We start from the raw sequence: 19,843 nt of genomic DNA, 5'->3' as shown, positions 1-19,843 counted from the left end.
ATCAGCAGCTTTCTGCTGGTTGAAAGACTGGCTACTTCTTGAGAACACTGATGTTTTAGATTTGGAAGGATTCAACAATGCGTTTGGGTGGCATGCATATCTGTGGTATGACAAGGCTAAAATACATAAGAATTTCAAGAACCATGTTGTCAGAAAAGCAGTATTTAATGTCTGGTTGAAATATAAAGACTTATTGGAAAACAAGACCCCAAGGTGGTTATCACCAATGGAGGCTAAGGCCTTGAAAAAACTCAATATGGAAGCCAAATGGCCGAAATATTGGGAAATAATAGAAAAAGATGGAGATAACTGGAGGTTGCAGAGTATGGAGAAAATAAAGGATAAAGTGCGAGATTGGCTACATTATGCTCAGATTAAAGAAGTTTTTAAGTTGGACAAAAAGGTAGGATTCCAGGTGGAAAAATCAAAGTTAGAAACAGAACTGTTAGAACCCAGCTCTAAGATACTTTCAAGAATGTATAATTTGCTGTTAAAATGGAATACACAGGATGAAACGGTCAAATCAGCCATGATAAAATGGGCACAGGACATAGGGTACAACATCATGTTTGCTGACTGGGAAAATTTATGGACCACAGGTTTGAGATTTACGGCATGTAATGCCTTGAAAGAAAATATTATGAAAATGATATACAGGTGGTACATGACCCCAGTCAAGCTTGCAAAGATATACCATGTGTCTGATAATAAATGTTGGAAGTGTAAAGAAGCTGAAGGAACATTCTTTCACCTCTGGTGGACTTGCCCTAGAGTGAAGGTTTTCTGGGAAAGGATTTATAATGAACTGAAAAAGGTATTTAAGTATACCTTCCTTAAGAAACCAGAGGCCTTTCTCTTGGGCATTGTTGGTCAGAGTGTGCAAAAGAAGGATCGAACCTTTTTTATGTAGGCTACAACAGCAGCAAGGATACTTATCGCTAAAAGCTGGAAAACTCAAGAATTACCCACACTGGAAGAATGGCAGATGCAACTGATAGACTATATGGAATTGGCGGAGATGACGGGCAGAATCCGAGACCTGGGAGAAGAACTGGTGGAGGAAGATTGGAAGAAATTCAAGAACTATCTACAAAAATATTGTAAATTGTATGATTATTAAGAAAGATGTAAGATTAGCAAAAACATGGCTTCAACAAACTAGTTATAAAGAATATAAATTTAAATTTAATTGGAAGATGAAAAGATAAATTTTGGATAAGTAACATTTTATAATTAAGTTTCAATAAGAGTATGTTAAATCTTAAAATTTGAGATATTAATATTGAAAAATTATATTATTTGAATTAAACCAAGTTAATAATTTGCTGATAAAATTTATGAGTTTAGAAAGCAGGAACAAGGGTTGTGAGGAAGTCCAAAGATGAATATGAAACGTGGATTTTGGAAAAGATTGTGTTATTACCTATGTATTTTATTGTTAAACTAAAATTTAATAAATATTATATAAAAAAAAATAGAACTTCCTTCTACCCATCATGATCAAACTATATCTGTATGCCCATTTCTAGGTGAGACAAATACACCAATCAGATTGCCACACATGGGACTTTGGCTTCATTCAGCTCTTGCGAAAGCAAAGAAACCATCTGTAATTCCAAAACTGTAACCTGGAGTAATGGATCCTACTGCCTTTAGAGAAATTGTTCCCCAAAGAATGATGAAATATTACAAACTACCTATCAAGCAAATGCTTTGAATCTACAAATCCCAACACCAAAAATTACAGCCTATTATTATTATTACTGCTACTTATTTAAGGTCCCAGGGCTGGTTACAACAATCTGAAGTACAATATTAAAAACAATTTAAAAACTTACAGTAACAAAGAATACAGACATAAAAAATAGGGTAGGCTCTAAAAATACACATCTCAAAGTGTCAAAGGTCAGGGGAAAGATGTAGCCATTCAGCATTCACTGAATACGGGATGTGAATAAATGGTCGTCTTTAAGTTTTCGAGATGTAAACATGGGCTGCTATATGTAAGCCTTATGAAGATATTCAAATGTGAATATCTAAGCACATTCAATTCAAGGTCTCTCTGGAGTCTGGTTGTGCAGAACTGTATGCATTTAGGCTTTCTTAATGCTCTTTAAGTCAGGGTGGGGCCTACCACCATGATCCTGCTCCACACTCCATTTTGTACATAATTTGAATATTTGCATGGGGCTACTGTTAACTGGCCATCAGCCAAAATGTACTCTTATTTGCTTGAATTGTTTGGAATTAGTAAGACCAAGATACTGTCCCAAACTCTGCCCATTTTGAGGGTCATGATGGAGTCACACAACATAGTGGAGCTATGGGGTCAACAGTGCTTGTTTTTTCTGGCAAAGTGGCAGGTCTGTGGGAGTACTTATTCATGTGAATGTCTCAGCATCATGTACACTTGGTACAATAGTGTAGCATCCAAGCTTTTTACAGCAGTCTAGCATTCCATTCTGGGTGTCAGGATTCCCTCACACAGGTTCACTCAGTTCTTAAAACAACAGTTTAAAACTAAATGTTAGAACATATTATAATGTAATATACAGTGAGTGCATTGGGATCTCTGGGCTGGGGAGCTCATGTTCATAAATGCACATTTATAGCCAAAAATTATAACGTTTCCAATAGCCAGTATAAGTTTGGATTTTCAAAAGTAACAGGTATTGCTGCTCAGCATCAGAGAAATATAATGGTTTTATAATGGTGGACAATTTTATAATTGTTTGTATTGTAGTTCTTTTTTCAGTTTAATTGAAGCCTCCCTGAAAATACTGTTGTATTTACATACAGGGTTTACATTTAGCAAAAAAATTAGAATATTCCCCCCACACACACACCACACATTAATGTGGAAAATACTAATAGAGATAATGCTCTGTAATCCTTATTTGTAATCCTCCAGGTCACTATTAACCCCAAAGTGAAGAAGCAGATACTGAGAGTGAGATATTTAACTTGGGTATAAAATTGTTATGCTGAGACAGGCCATCTGGTTCATCATTCTGTCTCTAGCTATGGACAAGTGCCTAAGGGAAGCTTACATGAAGGGCAAGATGGTGACAACCGTGTTAATCTGAAGAAATAAACATCCATTGATTGATCTTTGAAAACTAATCTAGCATTCTGTGCCATAACTGCAATCAATTTCAGTGGGTTAAATTAAGCATTTTAACCAGTCATCTCCAGCCTTTCATTTGCTTTACCCCTGCCTCTAGACTACCGATAAACTTCATTTCAGCAATGACACATTGTGCAACTTCCCATTCTCAGATTTTAACAAAAGAACAAAAACGGTTCCAACTAAATGCCCGGGATATAGAGCAAAATCTTGAAAAGATTGTAATGTTGGCACTAGGTGTGGCTCCTTAGAGAGGGATTCCAAAGTCAAATAGCCACAACAGCTTCTTTGCAGCTGTGTATTATATCTCCTTTCAAGAAATTTCTTGGCTATGGACCTCTACAGAAGATTTTTAGACACAATAAGATTGCTATAAGAAGACTAAGCTTATTAATCAGGGCTGGGTGGGAAATCTCTGTCCTGTGGGCCTAATTAGGCTCAGCATGAGTCCCAATTTAGACTGCAATGCTGCTTTCTCTAAACCATGACCACTTGCCCCACACCTGATAGTCTCATTTGTTGATGCACTTTCATTACCCTTCGAAGGCACTTGATGCAAGATCCTAATTGTCCATTTGCAGATGCTGTTTGGGCACAGGACACCTGCACAACATTGTAGCAAGGATCATGGACTTAGAAGGACTATAGTGATGTGGGAGGGGAGCTAAAGCAAGAGGAGAGGGTTTGCCTGGTGCCTGAGTTCACATCTTCACATCCAGCAGAGACCTTTTTGTTTTCCTAGACCTGCTTTAGCTTCTCAGTTGGCCTTCATTTCTATCAAATGATTTCTTGCTGCTTTTATCTAGCTATCATTATTATTTCTGCTATTGCATGCTGGTTTTTTAAAACAAGTTTTTTTGGGGGTTTTTGTATTCTGTTTACATAAGCTGCCCTGAAAGCTTTGTTGAAAGGAGGGTTACAAATGCACATGTTCAGAAGGTCAAAAGTGAGCAGGAAAAAAACCAAAGCACAAAACCGCTACAAACCATGCAATGGCAGCCATCCAGGCACCAGCAAACAAAATGTACAGTAGTTGAAAGAAAAAGTTAATAAGCATCCTCCTCTCTAACTTTTCTGTGGTCTTTTGATCATCACAAAACTTCTTATTTTCCAGTCCAAATTCCAGGATAATGCAGTATTTCAAGAACTGCTTCTCAGCAAAATGAAAATAATGGGAACTATCAATGTGCACTTGCTAGGAAACATTATTAATTTGACATTTCATACTACAACTGGCTGAACATATTTTACCCTATGTCAGGAAACCTGAACTTCCTACCTAATTTGTTGATTCTCACAGGCCTGGTCTGAAATGGTTTAGCATTAACTGCCTGAGCTCTGGACTTGTGTGCTCCTCATTTCCTCTTCTCGTATGGCTGCAAGGAGGAAATTGGAAACTTTGGTTTCCATTCTGATTTACCCACAGTGTATTGTTACATCCAAACTTTAAAGAGGTTCAGCTGAACTGTAATGTAGAGTTGGGGTGGCCAACCTGTAGCTCTGCAGTTGTTGTTGCACTATAACTCCCACCAGATCCAGACACCGTGGACAAGGCTGATGGGAGTGGTAGTTCAACAGCATCTGGGGGGCTACAGGCTTAGGAAAACAAACCAACTTCCTAAACCATGGGTTTGTTGGGATTTGGTTAGTTAAACTCTGGTTAGTTAAAAATGGAAGTGAAAACTACTGCTCTCCTTGTGCCTGCACTAGAGGAAAACAGAGGGCAGGGTGGCTAATGAAGACCAGGCTCATTCCTGCAACACTCAATTATAGTTTTGCATTACATTCAAATGAGGCTGACATAGCTCTTGTTAGAAACATCTGTTCCTCTTGATTTTATTAGAGGATACATCTAATTGGGGGGGAAAACCTCTAAAAGCATCACATTCTTATTGCTCTTGACATTGTATCATGCAAACACACTGATCCAAGATGGGCTTAATACATCCTTCCTTGAATTCACTTTTGTTACAAAGCTTTGCTACTTAGCAGAGCTTGGAATTGGCACTCTGGGAAATAGGCAGTGTATCAGCCATCCCATCATGCCAGCTCGTTCCGACCAAAATGAAAGCTACCCTCAAGTGTGCCAGGTGCTGGGTTTGGAGTGGTGAAGAATCCTGATTACTTCTTAGGCACTTGCTTTTTTCCTTGTTTGGCACAAGTGATTTAATTTTAATTGGAAGCTGCTGGGTTAGCTTCATTGCCAGCTAATAATGACCCGATTTCAGAAAACATGGAAGCTGCTAAAGCCATCTGGCTTTGTGGGTTGAGAATTTCAAAACCAAGAATATCCCTGTTGGATAACACCAAGGATCCATCAAGTCCAGCATCCTGCTTCTAGAAGTGATCAGCCGGATGCTTTCGGGAATTCTACAAATATGTCAAGAAGGCATCTGTTCTCTTGTTTGCCCCACAACAAATAATATTCTAAGAGAAGCTGCCTCTGAATTTGAAGGTACAATTTAGCTGCCATGGTTAATATTCATAGGCATATCCTCTGTGAATTAATTTTTATTACCCTCTGAAGCCCCCTGTCTTACATCTAGTGGCAGCAACTTCCATTCAGTTAACTATGTGATATGCAAATGACTTTCTTTTGTTTGTCTTTTGTGGTAGAGAATCAAGTTTGCCTACAGAAGGTCATGGGTTCAATCTCCGGCAACTCCAGGTAGGGCTGGAGAAGATTGCCTGCCTGAAACCCTGGACAGCCACTGCCAATCAGTGTCAAGATTACTAAGCAAAATGGACCAATCATCTGACTTGATATAATATATATCTGACTTTTATGTTTATGGGGAAGGGCTACAACTCAGTGGTACAGCATCTGGTTTGCATGAAGGTTGTCCAAGGTTTAATTGGCTGAATCTCCAGTTAGGAATGAAAATATCACCCATCAGAAACCCTGGAGATCTGCTGCTTTATCAGTGCAGTGGTCTGATTGAAATAAGGCAGCTTCTAGTGTTTCTGTTAATGACCACAACTTCCAATGTTTCAGTTACCTTTTTCATACCAAGCATAATTTATGCATAGTTATGCTCAGACTAAAGGGGTGGGGAGTGTTTCATAAATATTTCCTAGTTTGGTGATAGTGGTAATGAAACCCTAACAATACATGCTATACTGCAAAGCCATGATACTGGATTCCAATAAAGACTGTAGGGAGTTGATTGCTCTTTTGGACAGAAAATTACAATATGGGAACTGAAACAACGACTGAACTACCATCAGTATAATGATAATGACGCATTTCCGTTTTCTGAACACAAAGTGGTAGGTGACAGTCTTGAACTGGCATATGGTACCAGGAAAGAATTGGTGGGGGGTGAACAACTTGATACTTCATCCAGATAAGATGGAAATGCTGTTAAAGGCTCCATTAATTTGAAGATGAGTATCCAATCTCTTCTGGATGAAGATGCTTTTTCTTCCAAGGTATGTACAGATGGATATGCTCCTGGATTCAGCCTGCACTTTTTAACCAGCTTTGGCTTGTTTGCCTGCTTGAGCCACAAAAAGTGATCCTGGCCTCTGTATTCAATCTATAACAAATCTAAAGGATGCTTACTAAAGAATAATTTGTGCTTCGTGTAATTTTAATATTTGTATGCTTTGTGTTTACACTTCTTGCTAGCTACCTTAGATGTTGTTTGCTAAAGAAAAGTGAAGTAATAATAATCAAGAACTACAAAGGCTTTGAAACCCAAAGGCCATCACTCATCACCCCAACCCTCCAGTTTTTGATGAATGGCAGGAGAGATAAAAGGGTAAGGATCTCAAGTTTGAATTATTCAACTTTACTGGCATCATAAAAGGAAAAGCAGCAATAGGATTTTGTCTTCACTCATGAATTTCAAAGATAACGAAAAGGCTTTTTGAGTTTCTCAAAAAAATAAAAATACCAGGATAGATTATGATATGCTGTTATGAGTGTTGCTGCCACAAGTAATAAATTGTAAAGATCAATAATACTGGGTAGCAGTAGCTTTCTACTGAAAAATACCATTGCTGTGAGGTAGGAACCTTCATAGTACAAGCTCCCATGTGATCTGGAACCCTGAGCAATCTATTCCTCCTCTTGTATTATTGTTAGCAGTGAGCAGAATGTCAGAATAAAGCTGTTGAATTCCTATGCTTGTGTCACCAACCTCAAGGAAGCTTCCTAACTGGACCAAAACCTTGGGCTTAGTCCCTTTATCTGCTTTCTGTGGGCAAGCCTTCTCCTACAATTCATGTGACTGGTGACAGTCCCCACCTCACCATGTCCTCAAGAAATGGATTCATTCAGTTGAGTCAGAGGCTCTCTCAAAGTTTGGTGAGAAAAGCTCAGAGATCTCAAAACCCTTCTGGCATTTTCTTGTGGGCCAGATCAGGGACTTTTCAACACCGCTGAGCAGCGATTTGTGTACTGATCTGGATGATACATGCAGAAACTCTCACAATTTTCCTACACATTGCTTAGCTGATCGATAAAGGCCCTGATTGATCAGAAGTGCATTTTTGACATGAAAATTGAAGCTGTCAGAAATTTGGTCCAGCTCTTAATAATAAAAACACAGTAATGTGCACAAAGAGAATATGGATGGGGGTATGTGATAGGTTCCAAACCAAATTTATTCTTCTGGTCAAGTAAATACCTTGGGAAAATAATCTGCAGTGTTCGTTGAGGAGGCCTGGGGTATATTTTGGCCGTGGGGGGGGGGGTTGAAATCAATGGAAAGGCACCCACTGACTTCAGTGAAGTATAGATCAGGCTTGTGGTAATCATGATAATGTAAAAGCTGATAGTATGTCAGTGGCCTGTCAAAGCAAATTACTTGCTTCAGGTGAGTGAGCAAAGTAGGATTTTATAAGGCTAGAGAAAATATTACAAGGACTGAGGCTGATTCTAATGGTTTCTGTCTGGAAGGCAGCTGATATTTCTCTTATTCTGACACTGTTGCCAGCTGGATATGTTGATTAAGATATCTGTGTGTGGTTTCTTCTGTTCTGAAAATATAAATCCGAAGCCATAACTATGTTAATAGTTTTGTTAGTGCAGTTTCCTATCTGATGGATTCTATCAGAGGAAACAGCGTTGAAAGAGATTTTAGAGGAAAGTAACACCATGGAAGAAGAAAAACAAACTGTCCTTTGTTTTTCATGACTCTCATAGAGAAAGTACAATCTTGACATTTGACCAATGTGGATTGTGATTTTTCTATTAACATCTAGATAATAAAACAATCACCCTGATCCAGAGAAAACAATCTGCAAGTAGAAACCTATTTCACTCCATATCATTTGTTGTGAGCAGGCTAGGAAACAGAAGCTGGCACAGGCACCTTTTTTTTGAATGCATTATAGGTTATCAGCACTGTCAAAGCTCTTACTATGGAGGGGGAAACGTCAGGAACACGACCAGAACCCCATTCTCTGCTTCTGGCTCCCTCAATCAGGGCCACGGAATGAAGGACTATGATTCAAAAGCATATTGTCTGCATGCTAAAAGCTTCAGTCCCTTTTCTCGTTTGTTTAAGAAATTTGTTGCAATAGGCAAGTTTGCACGGATTACATTTATAATTAGGCTTGTCAGAATGAGTTTCTCCCCTTCCTCCTTGAGACTGGAAAACTGGCTGAGTTTATTCTGAACCAGTTAAAAGCAAGAATGGACTCTGTCATTCTCCCAATGGCATCAGTGTGAGCGCAGTGCTTAATGCTGCTCCCCTCTCCCCACTTCTCATAAGCACCCAAATCCCCTTGCCCAGTGGCAGCGCTTTCTGCTCTTGTGGTAACAGTATGAAGGATTTATATTTCCCCAAGCTCCTGGCATCAGGATTGCTGCTGTGGGAAGGAGGGTGAGGCAAGGAAAAATATCTCCACACATTCTCTGCCACCAGAGCAGCAGCACCTGCTACCAGGTAAGAGAGATTAAGTAAAGAAGGAATTCATCTCTGAACTGAATTAGAAAAAAACTAAACTAAACTGGAAAAGAATTCCAGAGATGCAATGCTTCTCTTCAGATGGAATGCCCTACTGAATGCCAAACTTCATGTGAACTTTGGCCATATCTCTAGAAGTTTGTCCCTTTAGAGCTTTTGAATTGTGTGCTTTATGATGTTCATGGAGAAGGGGGAGAGAAAAGGAAAGGAGTTGGAACAAGTAGAAGAGCAGGGGCTGTAGAAAAGGATCAAGTCATGCATTCCATCTCAAGAACATTCTACAGAAGTAAGTCCTGCAGAAACTATTTTAAAAAGCATATTGAGAATGTGATAGGATAAAATTATTATTTATTAAATTTCTATATTACCCTTCATCTGAGGATCACAGGGTGCCTTACAATATAAAAACACAAAAAGACATACCATAGTAACAAATAAAAACAATACCCCCAAGTTTTAAATGCCATAGATTGTTATATTAGCCTAAAATCTGGGTGAAGAGGGATGTTTTTGCCTGGCACTTAAAAATATGTAATGAATGTGGCAGGCAAGCCTCCATGGGGAGAGCATTCCACAAGCAGGGATCCACTGAAGATAAGGGCCGTTCTTGTGTTGCTACCCTCAGGACCTCTCATGGAGAGCCTCAGATTATGATCACAGGGTCCCGGTTGGCTCATATGGGGGAAGGCATAGACAGTATAGTAACAGACTTCAAGCAATGGCTCAACTCTCAATTTAAAAGATAATTATTGGAAATGAATCATTAACAGCATGTAAACATCTTCTCATGGCCTTACCTTTGTTGCAGCATCAAAGCATACGAAACCCATGCCAAAGTCTATGGTAAGCCCCATAAGATGACTCTCCAGAACACAGGCATATGTCTTGCACTAGGAAAGATTGAAAAACACAGCATGTTAGATAGTGCTTCAGTTGAGTACATTTATTTGGATAAATTATGGCTAAGGGGAAATACCTGTTTAGTTACTGATTAGCCCTGGCAAGAACAAAATACATCTTTGTAAATAACACAAACCCTTAGCCATTCAATCAACTGGCCATTTGCATTCCATGCTCTGCATTCCAAGCTCTGCATTCCAGAGCTTCTACCTCTACCTACATGGAAAACACACAGGGGCTGAGTGTGCAGTGGTGGAATAGCAGGCAGCAGCGGCAGAAACAGGCAGGGGGTTGTAGGGGTGGTGGCGGCAGCAGTGCAATGAAGCAGGATGTGCCACCCCTGACTATCTGGCTACAATTTAGCATAGTAGGTAAGTAAATACAGTGGTACTTTATGAACAACTTGAATTAAGAACACTGCAAACCTGGAAGTAGGTGTTTTGGTTTGTGAATTTTTGCCTTGGAATAAGAACATGTTTCACTTCCTGTTGAGTGTGTTCCATTTGTAAACTGAGTCTCCCGCTGCTATGGGAAGCACGCCTTGGTTTAAGAACACTTTTTTTAAAGAATGGACTTCCGCAACGGATTAAGTTTGTAAACCAAGGTACCACTTTATTGGAATTCAACTGTCTTTGCCCATTCCTCAATGTAAATGAAGTAATTGAGAGTGAAATGCATCACCTCCTAATTTCTGATCACACATGGAATACATCTGCTCACATATGACTGGGGACACATGCACCTTTGGTAAATAAAGAGAGGCACTTTTGTCTGCAGCTTTTATGTCCCATTACTTTAATGCAAGATAAACATATTTCATTGGAAGAGGGTATGCAAACAAAATATATAATGACTAGGTATTTGCCGTTGATGCAATGGCTCATCAAAGAAGACAAGGAATAAGGAGACTCTTAGGTTCCCAGAATTGTCCTAGTGGGGTTCTCGTGGACTTGGATCTAACCACTTGATGCACCTGCATTTATCTATTTTTATTATTTGTATTATAGTTGACACCCCGCTCCAAATTCATTTTCAAATAATTTATGTCAGGAAATGTGTTGATAAGGGCAAATGACAAACTTCCATTGCCAGCAAGTTGCTAATACAGTACTTCTAACATTGAAGGAAATCGGAAGAACTCCCTTTATTTTTAGTTTCTTATCTCTCCAACCTGCCCCCCCCCCAATGCAGTGTGACATTTTGGTTAGCATTGATATAATGAAAAAACAAAATAAAAAAATTCCTTCCAGTAGCACCTTAAAGACCAACTAAGTTAGTTCTTGGTATGAGCTTTCGTGTGCATGCACACTTCTTCAGATACACAGATCACACATGGAATACATCTGTGTATCTGAAGAAGTGTGCATGCACACGAAAGCTCATACCAAGAACTAACTTAGTTGGTCTTTAAGGTGCTACTGGAAGGAATTTTTTTATTTTGTTTTGACTATGGCAGACCAACACGGCTACCTATCTGTAATTGATAAAATGAAACTGTTCAACACTAAATTTCAGTTTACAACAAATTACATTCTCCTACCGAGCTCCTTGTTTGATAGTTGGCTTCTGGTTCCTAATGCAAAGCTAGTACTGCTCAGCGCAAATTAGGTATTTTTCTGATCAGAACATCATTGTCAAGATGTGAAGTGCACAGCAGAACTTGAAAAGGCCAAGCTACTCATCACAAAAGTGCTTATGAAAGATGCTACCTTTTCACATTAAAGTCAGAGACAAATATCTTGCAATCCTTCTGAGACTGATGAAAACCCTAGTTTAGAGCTAGAAGAACAATGACTTAATGACTTTTTATACAAAATAAATGTTTAAACAGAAACTGCCAAGCAGAAATAATCTGATCGCTAATTAAGTTGTCTATTGCAAAGTGATTCCTATCAATTTAAATTCAGATTTCTGTTTTCTGCCAACAGTAGCCCCCCCCCCATTTCTCAAATCATATAATTCATAACTAACATGATTTCAATAAACAAACAAATAACATCAAAACCTAAAGTGGCTCACCTGTAAATGCAGTCACAGATATGGAAAAGCACCTGCACAACCTACTGGTGGAACTTTCTGGAAAGCTCTGGAAGACTGGGTATGCTGGATCCCTTCCTTTACACCCCTGCATAGTATAAATTACTGCATGGCCTTTGGGAGAAATGTCCATGGGGGCAACAATTTGTTTCCTGAGCACTTTCTGCAAGACTTCTGCAAAAAACTTTCACATTTTAATGATGTCAGCCTCTTTGAGGCATGTGAGGCAGTGACTGCGAAGATCAAGAACTTTACTCACACAGTTGCTACACTTTTTGAAGCTAGTCCTACTCAGCATCAGGGCAAAATTCAAGGGGGGGAAATAAAGAGTGGAGAGGGGGAGCATAGAGCGAGAGATGTCTCTTTGTGCCACTGCTTTTTGCACAAGTGAAGAAGGGAGCCTGAAGGGCCGACTCTAGATTCTTAGCCCTTACAGAGATCACAAATGAGTTCACAGGGATGAGAGGGGCAAGTCCAATGCTGTCAGTTTTCCAAAGCTTCCTAGAAGGTCCCTGTAAACAGCCCAGGCACATTCCCATATTTGGAACAGAATAGAACGCACCAAGAATAACCAATTAGTTGGGACACTGAGATGGGTATTCATTGCACTACTTATATGCTATACTTCCACATCTTTAAAAGTGATCATTTTGTAAACATATGCAGGTTGCAAAGTATGTGTCAGGTGTCTAATTCCCTTATCAAACCAAAAGGGTTACTAGAGCTATGTGCTCTTTGGAACAGCAGTGTTTTGAAACAAGTGCCATTCAATATGCACCACCTTTGTGTGGTCTTTTGAGATAAGAGACAGCTTTTTCAAGCAATTCTAGGCAGCCCATGTTTAGATGTTGGCGAAGGCATAAAAATAAGACAAACTAAAGTGTGATATCTTCAGATGCTAAAGGGATTGTCCCATCCCAAATAGGTGGCGGAAAAAAGGGGGGAAAGGTAGGATCGAATGGAAGAAGAGCCACAGAAATTTGGCCCATAACCAGCTGAGGAGACAAGCTTTCTTGATTCTGCATTCGTCTCCAGGGCTGTTGACTTTAGATTATGACTTTATTATCTCCCATGACAACCACAAGTATTTGGTGGGAAGCAAGGAAAGTCGTGGGGGGGGGGAGAGAAAGAGATGGAATGAAAAGAGCAAGAGTCCATTCTTGAAAAGCTCTGCTAGCATATGGATAGTATAAATCATTTCTCAGCTGCCATTGCCACAGCAGTCCTCAAAAAGTACCATTTATAATTCAAACCACTGGGACATATTTTCTATATAGCATGATAAACAATTAGATGTAGCTCAGATGTTGGAGCCATGTGTTCCACAGGTGAATATGGCATGGCTCAAGAAAGTATAAATACTGGCATGGATCTGAAGAATTGATCCATGGGATTTCATTATTTCCTGCCACAACAGGCACTTGTTCCTCCCCTCAAAAGGTAAGGCCCAGGCAGGCACAATATGTGACCCATCAGAGCAGCAAAATAACCAGACCGTAGAGCAGTGATGGAATAAAATCTTTATTGACAGCAAAAGGCAGGGTAAGGGATTATGAAATCATTCCATGATGGAACGGGTCTCCTGGGTTTGGACCACCCCAAACCCATTTCATGGGAATCAGCCAGTGCTGAACTTTGTGTAGTGCAAGCCAAGCAAGCAAGGTCTCACTGGGTGACCAGGGTGCAGATTCCAACCAGGCACCTCAACCCAAGCTTGGAGGTACCATGGTCAATTGTCCCCTCAGGCCCTTTATGGGCTCTCCCATCCTATGTTGATCCTGCCCAATGCCATTTCTGCCCTCAGCAAACAATGTTGTTCCGCCTAACAAAGGAAGACCATAAATTCACTGGGGGAAAGGTGAGAGGGAAGTGCCAATCAGGTTGAGTGAAAAAAAATATTTCCGGCCCTGTCAACCAGCTACTTAAAATTGCTCAGTGAAGGTTCTAACCAGAGGGTGGGCGGGCGCCAAGTGGAAGGCTGTCCTCTCCCCTTTGCAAGGGCATTTTGCTGCAGTCTATGGGCCCCAGCGCTGCTGGCCAAGGCATCCCATGCTTACTGGGTGTGGAACAAGGCTTCCTGAGGGGAAACAGTATGTGAGGGACTGCTGCTAGAAATCATTGCTCCCCCCCACCCCCAATATGTAGAAGCACCTTTCATATTCATGTGCAGGGAACTTTGATTCCAAGCCTCTGAATGCAATCCAGAGAAATTGAAGTCTGCCATTGGAATCAAACTTAGCATACACTGTTACACATTTGTGTATATGTGAATTGCACTCAAGTAAAACAACAACAACTGCATTCCTGCATCCAGTTAATTGTTATTAGTCCTATCAAAGTTGGAAAATTTAGAGCAGAGTACATAGATGCAGATGCTGTCTCTCTTTTTTGTAAGATTTCCAGAAAATGTTTATTGTAAGAGAAATAAAATTAAATACTGGGCTTAAAATTATTAGCAAAAACTAGTACATAAAACATCCAGTAAAAGTAATAGGAGAAAATAAATGATTTTTGATTTTGTGGGTGAAACAAATCATTCCACAGAGAAAAATAAAAAATGAAGTAATCAATGGAAAGCCCTATAAGCAGCCATATTTGTGACTCAACTGCTTGTTAAAGCTCACCAACTTCATGTAAGTTTTATTAATATTTAGTATATTATGTAGTAATAAATGTTATGGGCATAAATGTTTAATTTTATTAACTTGCAAAAAAAAACCCCACAATTGCTTCCTTTTGTCATATCTTTCAGTTATAAAAATGATTAAAACACAGAGATCATTGGGCTGGAAATAGAGCCTCATAATTCTTTTCAGTCCCTCAGATACCTTACTTAGGGTTTGGATGCTCACTGTTACACACATTCATAAATGTATCCCTATCTCAAATTTCTGGGCAAAGTAACTTCTTTATGTAAAGGACTGCAGTGGCACCTTGTGTTGAAGAAGTGATGTGGGTTACTTTAAAACACAGGTACGAGGAACCTGTGGCCCTCTGGATGACATTGAACTACAATTCTCATAATCCCTGACCATTGGCCATGCTGGCTGGGGCTGATGGGAGCTGCCGTTTTCAACACGTGGCGAGCCAGAGGTTCCCCACACCTGCTTTAACCTGTGTGGCAGGTAAGCATGAGGAAGTAACTTTAGACTGAAGGAAAGTTCTGTTCTAAACGCACTGGCCATCCACCTTAGTGTTCTAATTTAGCAGTTCAATACCTCAGCAAGTGCTAGATTTGCTCCATCAATCACTTCACCTAAGGATCAGTCTTCCCCTCCCCACTCCCCCAGCCACAAAGCTATGAGTAACAAGCACAACTCCTAGCAGGAAATATTGAAAGGTGAAAGATTATAACGGGCTTTGAGCAGCTGTCTCAAATTGGTAAAGAGATATTAATGTGCACCACAGGTTAGAGTGGTAAAGGGTCAGTCTCTAACCTCTCACTCTCTGGCTCCTAATCAGAGGTTTTATTTCACCTGTAGCTTTTCAGCTTACTTTAATTAATCCCCTTTGCTGTGAACTTGGAGAGAATAAATTGAAGAATGCTGCCAAGAGAGCACATAATGTCAAAGTTCTTACAGATCTAATATAAACCGTTAAAACATTACACCTGCCATGAAAAGAGTGAATTATTTGCTTTTGATTATTGATTTCACATGCTGAAAAAGATGAAAAAACCCCTATTCGGAATGAAAGTTTCCCATATAAGAGGCAACTCAATATTTAATCTACCATGTGCAAAAAGTACAGAATCTTAAAACTGGGACTGTGAATAATTCAGTTGCCCTAGTTCAGGAGCAGAAACTGAAGCATTATGTTCCTCAGGCCCCAAAACCTGAAGTATACTATAGCTTAGTAGGAGATGTTTAAAGTGGGAGAGAATGCAATGGAGGAAAAAGCTCACCCAAGCCCATTTCTAAAGCGGAAAAGGCTCAGAGACTCTTGGCTACTAAGTTCATGCCAGAATTCCAGTTTTCAAAAGTCAATGCTGGCCACATGACCCGGAAGCTGTACGCTGGCTCCCTCGGCCAATAAAGAGAGATGAGTGCCGCAACCCCAGAGTCGGCCACGACTGGACCTAATGGTCAGGGGTCCCTTTACCTTAATAGTTGTACATTATGACTGTTATTTAAACAAAGCTGTAGTGCATATCCTACTGATATCCTACTGATCTGAGTGAGATGAACTATCTACAAATCCATTATTCAACAGGTAGAACACACCACTGCATACATTTCCTAACAAGATGCATTTTCTTTTGTAAATGTTGCCCCATTATATTACAGAGAAGCATTCCCTGCCCTCAAGACACTAGGTGATTTTCCCAGGTTTCTATGTGAAAAGAAGGAGCTTTGGCACTATTCTGTATATGTAAAAACTCAAAATAGGTTCTGTGCCTCTGCCAACTGAATCAATCTGATTGATCTGCCAAACAGTGGCTGCATATCAACTTGAAACACATTGTAATTAATTGAAAATGGGCTAAGAGGTTTACAGGGTTAGAGGGGAGGGAAGTCGTTCATCAATCAGTACTGCAAAATTGTAATACTTGCATTAAAAGTGCATTATTTGTGATCCGTGACACTATTTGTGATCCTGGATAAGTGGGGGAGAGGGGAGAAAGCTGACTTACTAGAAAAGCAATGGATGTAAACTATACCCATTAATATAAGAGATCCCCATTCAAACATCCTATGTATTTCAAAAGGATGAAGTATAATAAAATAATAGATGTTCTATTCTTATAAATATTTACGTAACAACATAGTGACTCCCAAGTTCTTCTGCCACCCTGAAATCATCTGCACTTATAGAATTGTAGACTTGTAGGGTTGGAAGGTATTCATCTAGTCCAGGCATGGCAAAACTTGGCCCTCCAGTTGTTTTGGGACTACAGTTCCCATCATCCCTGACCGCTGGTCCTGTTAGCTGGGATGATGGGAGTTGTAGTCCCAAAACAGCTGGAGGACCAAGGTTGACCATGCCTGATCTATCCCAACCCCTGCAATACAAGAATCTTTCCCACAGTTGTCCCTGAGTGGACTCAAACCAACAACATTCTGGTTGACAGTGAGATGTATGTTACCAAGTACTGGTCTCTCCTTTACTATCCCATAAAATTCCAATTTCTCGTTGACCTCTTGATTAAATTCTACCATGAGATCAGAACCGCTATGCTGATAGTGACTAGCCCAAGGCCATGCAACAAGCTTCATGGATAATCTGGGCCCAAGTTTCCCAGATTCAAGCTTCTAGCCCCACAACTGGGATGCACCGTACTGGCCACACCATTGTTTATCCTTATCTCATTAGCAGATATTTTTCATTTTCAAAGTGAAAGCTAAGAAAATAAGCAAAATAACAGAAGTCTACAACTGCTGAACCGCCATTTTGGTTTGGCCAAGAACGTATCAAACAACCACACCTAATCTCATTAGTACTTTCAGTGTTTGGGTTTCAAAAACTAAAAGTGTATACAGAACCCTATCTTGTTTTGTTTTTAAATGAGATTTTTTTCCTGTATGGAAACAATTAGTAGTATATCATTAACTCTTTTTCCCATTAAATATTCCAAACCTCTCCCCCCCCAAAAAAAAGTCTTTGGTAATAACTATCACTTTTTCTTTTTTTTTATAGAAAATATGTTTAGGGGTTCTCTCATTTTCTTACTCATATTGAAATTCTGCCCCTCAATGAGACCAAACTTAGATTCACAAAATGTTTAGGGGTATGCGTACCCCTGCGTCCCCCCAGAAAAAAGCACTGACTATCACATCAAATGTATTGCATAATAATAACCCAAAATGAATTTGACACCACATGTTTCTTACCTGTATTCGTTCCACTTCTAAAAAAGTTGCTGATTGGAAGGCCTTTTCCCATAATATGAGGTCACATTCTAATTCCACAGAAAAGTAGAGATCCTCTCCCGTTTCAGATTGGACACCAAAGCAGTGTTTTCGACGATCCAGTAGATCACTGTCCTGATGAAAACCTGGAGTTATATAATCTTGCATACATCAATTAATATTTCTTACAGTACAGACCCACATGTTAGATGCAGAACAAAGTGCCATGTAATTTTTATTCAGCCCACATTAGTCTCAGCATTTAAATGGATTTGAAATAAAATAATGTTTTAGAGTTTTCACGCCAAGTAGCAGAGCACAGTTTGGCTACAAGGATTCACAGGTGCCAGTGTCCAATCTCTGAATAGTTCCCAAAGTTACCAGTCATAAAATGCCTCAGAAGTGTGTCATATATTTTGTGTACACCAACAATTTCTTTACTCTGTTGAAAAACACTACAATTTCTTATTGGCAAGGCTTTGGATAAAGAAAATAAACCAAATGCATTCAAACAGTTCTCAAATTATTGGACTTTTCTGCTATTCCTTTAGCAGTGAATGTATGTTATCTGTCATAAGGGCTGCAGGCTCTTGAATATAGGCCCGTTGGAGGTTTTGAGGCATCCTGCTTGAGGAATCGAGGCCCTCCAAACAGTCTTAGGTTATTTTCCACAAGTGGTGGTGTAATTAGTTTTGTTGCTGTTGTTGTTGTAGTTGCAATTTGCTGGTTCTATAAACTAAATGAAGGAACCTGCACTGACTGGCATGCACATATAACTAAGAGTGCTTTCCCTCCACCGTCTATGTGGAATTAACATTTACAAGTGATGCATCCAGATTTAAAGGTACTTGGGGAAATGTTGTCATTCTCTTCCACAATTGAAAAGGAGGGTATTCTCATTACTCTGATTCTTGAGCAACAACCTACACAATTAGGGGCCTCTCCTTCAAATACAAACACACTTCAACATCTTGCTTCTTTGCATAACCTGCCACCAGGATTCTTTGCCCTTTAGACCCAATTGTACACTGAATGATTTCTTCTGAGCTGAACAACTCCATTGGGATATGTTTGCATTTCCCTGCATCTAATTTAAATCACATTTAATCCACCTGGGGATTTCACTGAGTCCTTGGAGTCTGCTTGGAGCTTTGTTCCTAAATGTAATTAGCCTTCAAGCTCACTGCATGGCCTTAAGTTGCCAGTCATGATCTCATATCAAGGGGATTGTTAAGATAATGTGTGGCTTTCTGTTGCATGGAGAAAGAGTGGGATACAAAATGTCCTGTAGCAGGCAGTGTCCAAATGCATACACCATTAAAAGCAGCAGTGAGGAAAACTGGCATCCACACACTGATGCACGTTCAAGCACCCATCAAAAATGAAGAAAAGAATCTAGATGTGATGACACGCATCAATAAAAGAAAAAAGGTTTACTTGAAATTGTAGCAACTGATAGCTGCATGAGGAAAACACATTATATAAATTTTAAATGGAAAATAACGGAAGAGAGCCTGAGCAGAACATGTAACCATGGGAAAAAGATGGAAAATGAAATGGAAAAAGCTATCAATCCCTGCTCCGTTTTCTGATTCCTGTCCATCAAAAGATCTCTGTGCCAACTCATCTGCTCCTAGCGCAACTGTGATGTGCTGCTATACTTTCTGCTATCCTCCTGGTTTGTATTTTGAGATTCACATATCTTGGATAAATATGCCAGAACTGATTAGTTTGCTTCTTTCATAATGAGCTCAGGTAAGTTTGATATACTAGCTGCTGATGTTTCTTTCTATATATTAGTATTTGGGCATTTGACTCCTTCTTTGTATTGTAACAGAGGAAGGCTCAATCCCAGTTCTTGTGCTTCCAAGGCAGTACAGCTGCTGGAATTGCATATGACCCTCCAGATGTTGGCTTTTAACTACTCTCACCCCTGACCATGGACCATGCTGGCTGGGGCTAATAGGAGTTTCCTTTCTTCTTTATTTTATTCCCTTTTTAGTCTTGCCTTT

The 19,843-nt window shown here is 39.7% G+C and overlaps 1 protein-coding gene across 2 annotated transcripts in view; it reads right to left on the bottom strand.

The window, feature by feature from the left end:
- The window catches only part of SNTG1 (syntrophin gamma 1), a 221,460-nt gene that overhangs the window by 8,171 nt on the left and 193,446 nt on the right, over window positions 1-19,843 (bottom strand). For both annotated transcript variants that reach the window (XM_079983352.1, XM_079983353.1), the window contains 2 exons: window positions 17,814-17,966; window positions 9,843-9,935 (listed from right to left, as the gene is read on the bottom strand). In XM_079983352.1, the coding sequence (XP_079839478.1) occupies window positions 9,843-9,935; window positions 17,814-17,966 (246 nt within the window). The remainder of the gene's footprint in view (window positions 1-9,842; window positions 9,936-17,813; window positions 17,967-19,843) is intronic.

This window comes from Podarcis cretensis, assembly GCF_951804945.1.
Source record: "Podarcis cretensis genome assembly, chromosome: 7".
NCBI classification, from domain to species: domain Eukaryota; kingdom Metazoa; phylum Chordata; class Lepidosauria; order Squamata; family Lacertidae; genus Podarcis; species Podarcis cretensis.
Note: the sequence above shows the minus strand (reverse complement) of the source record. Positions and strands in the feature narration are given on the sequence as shown.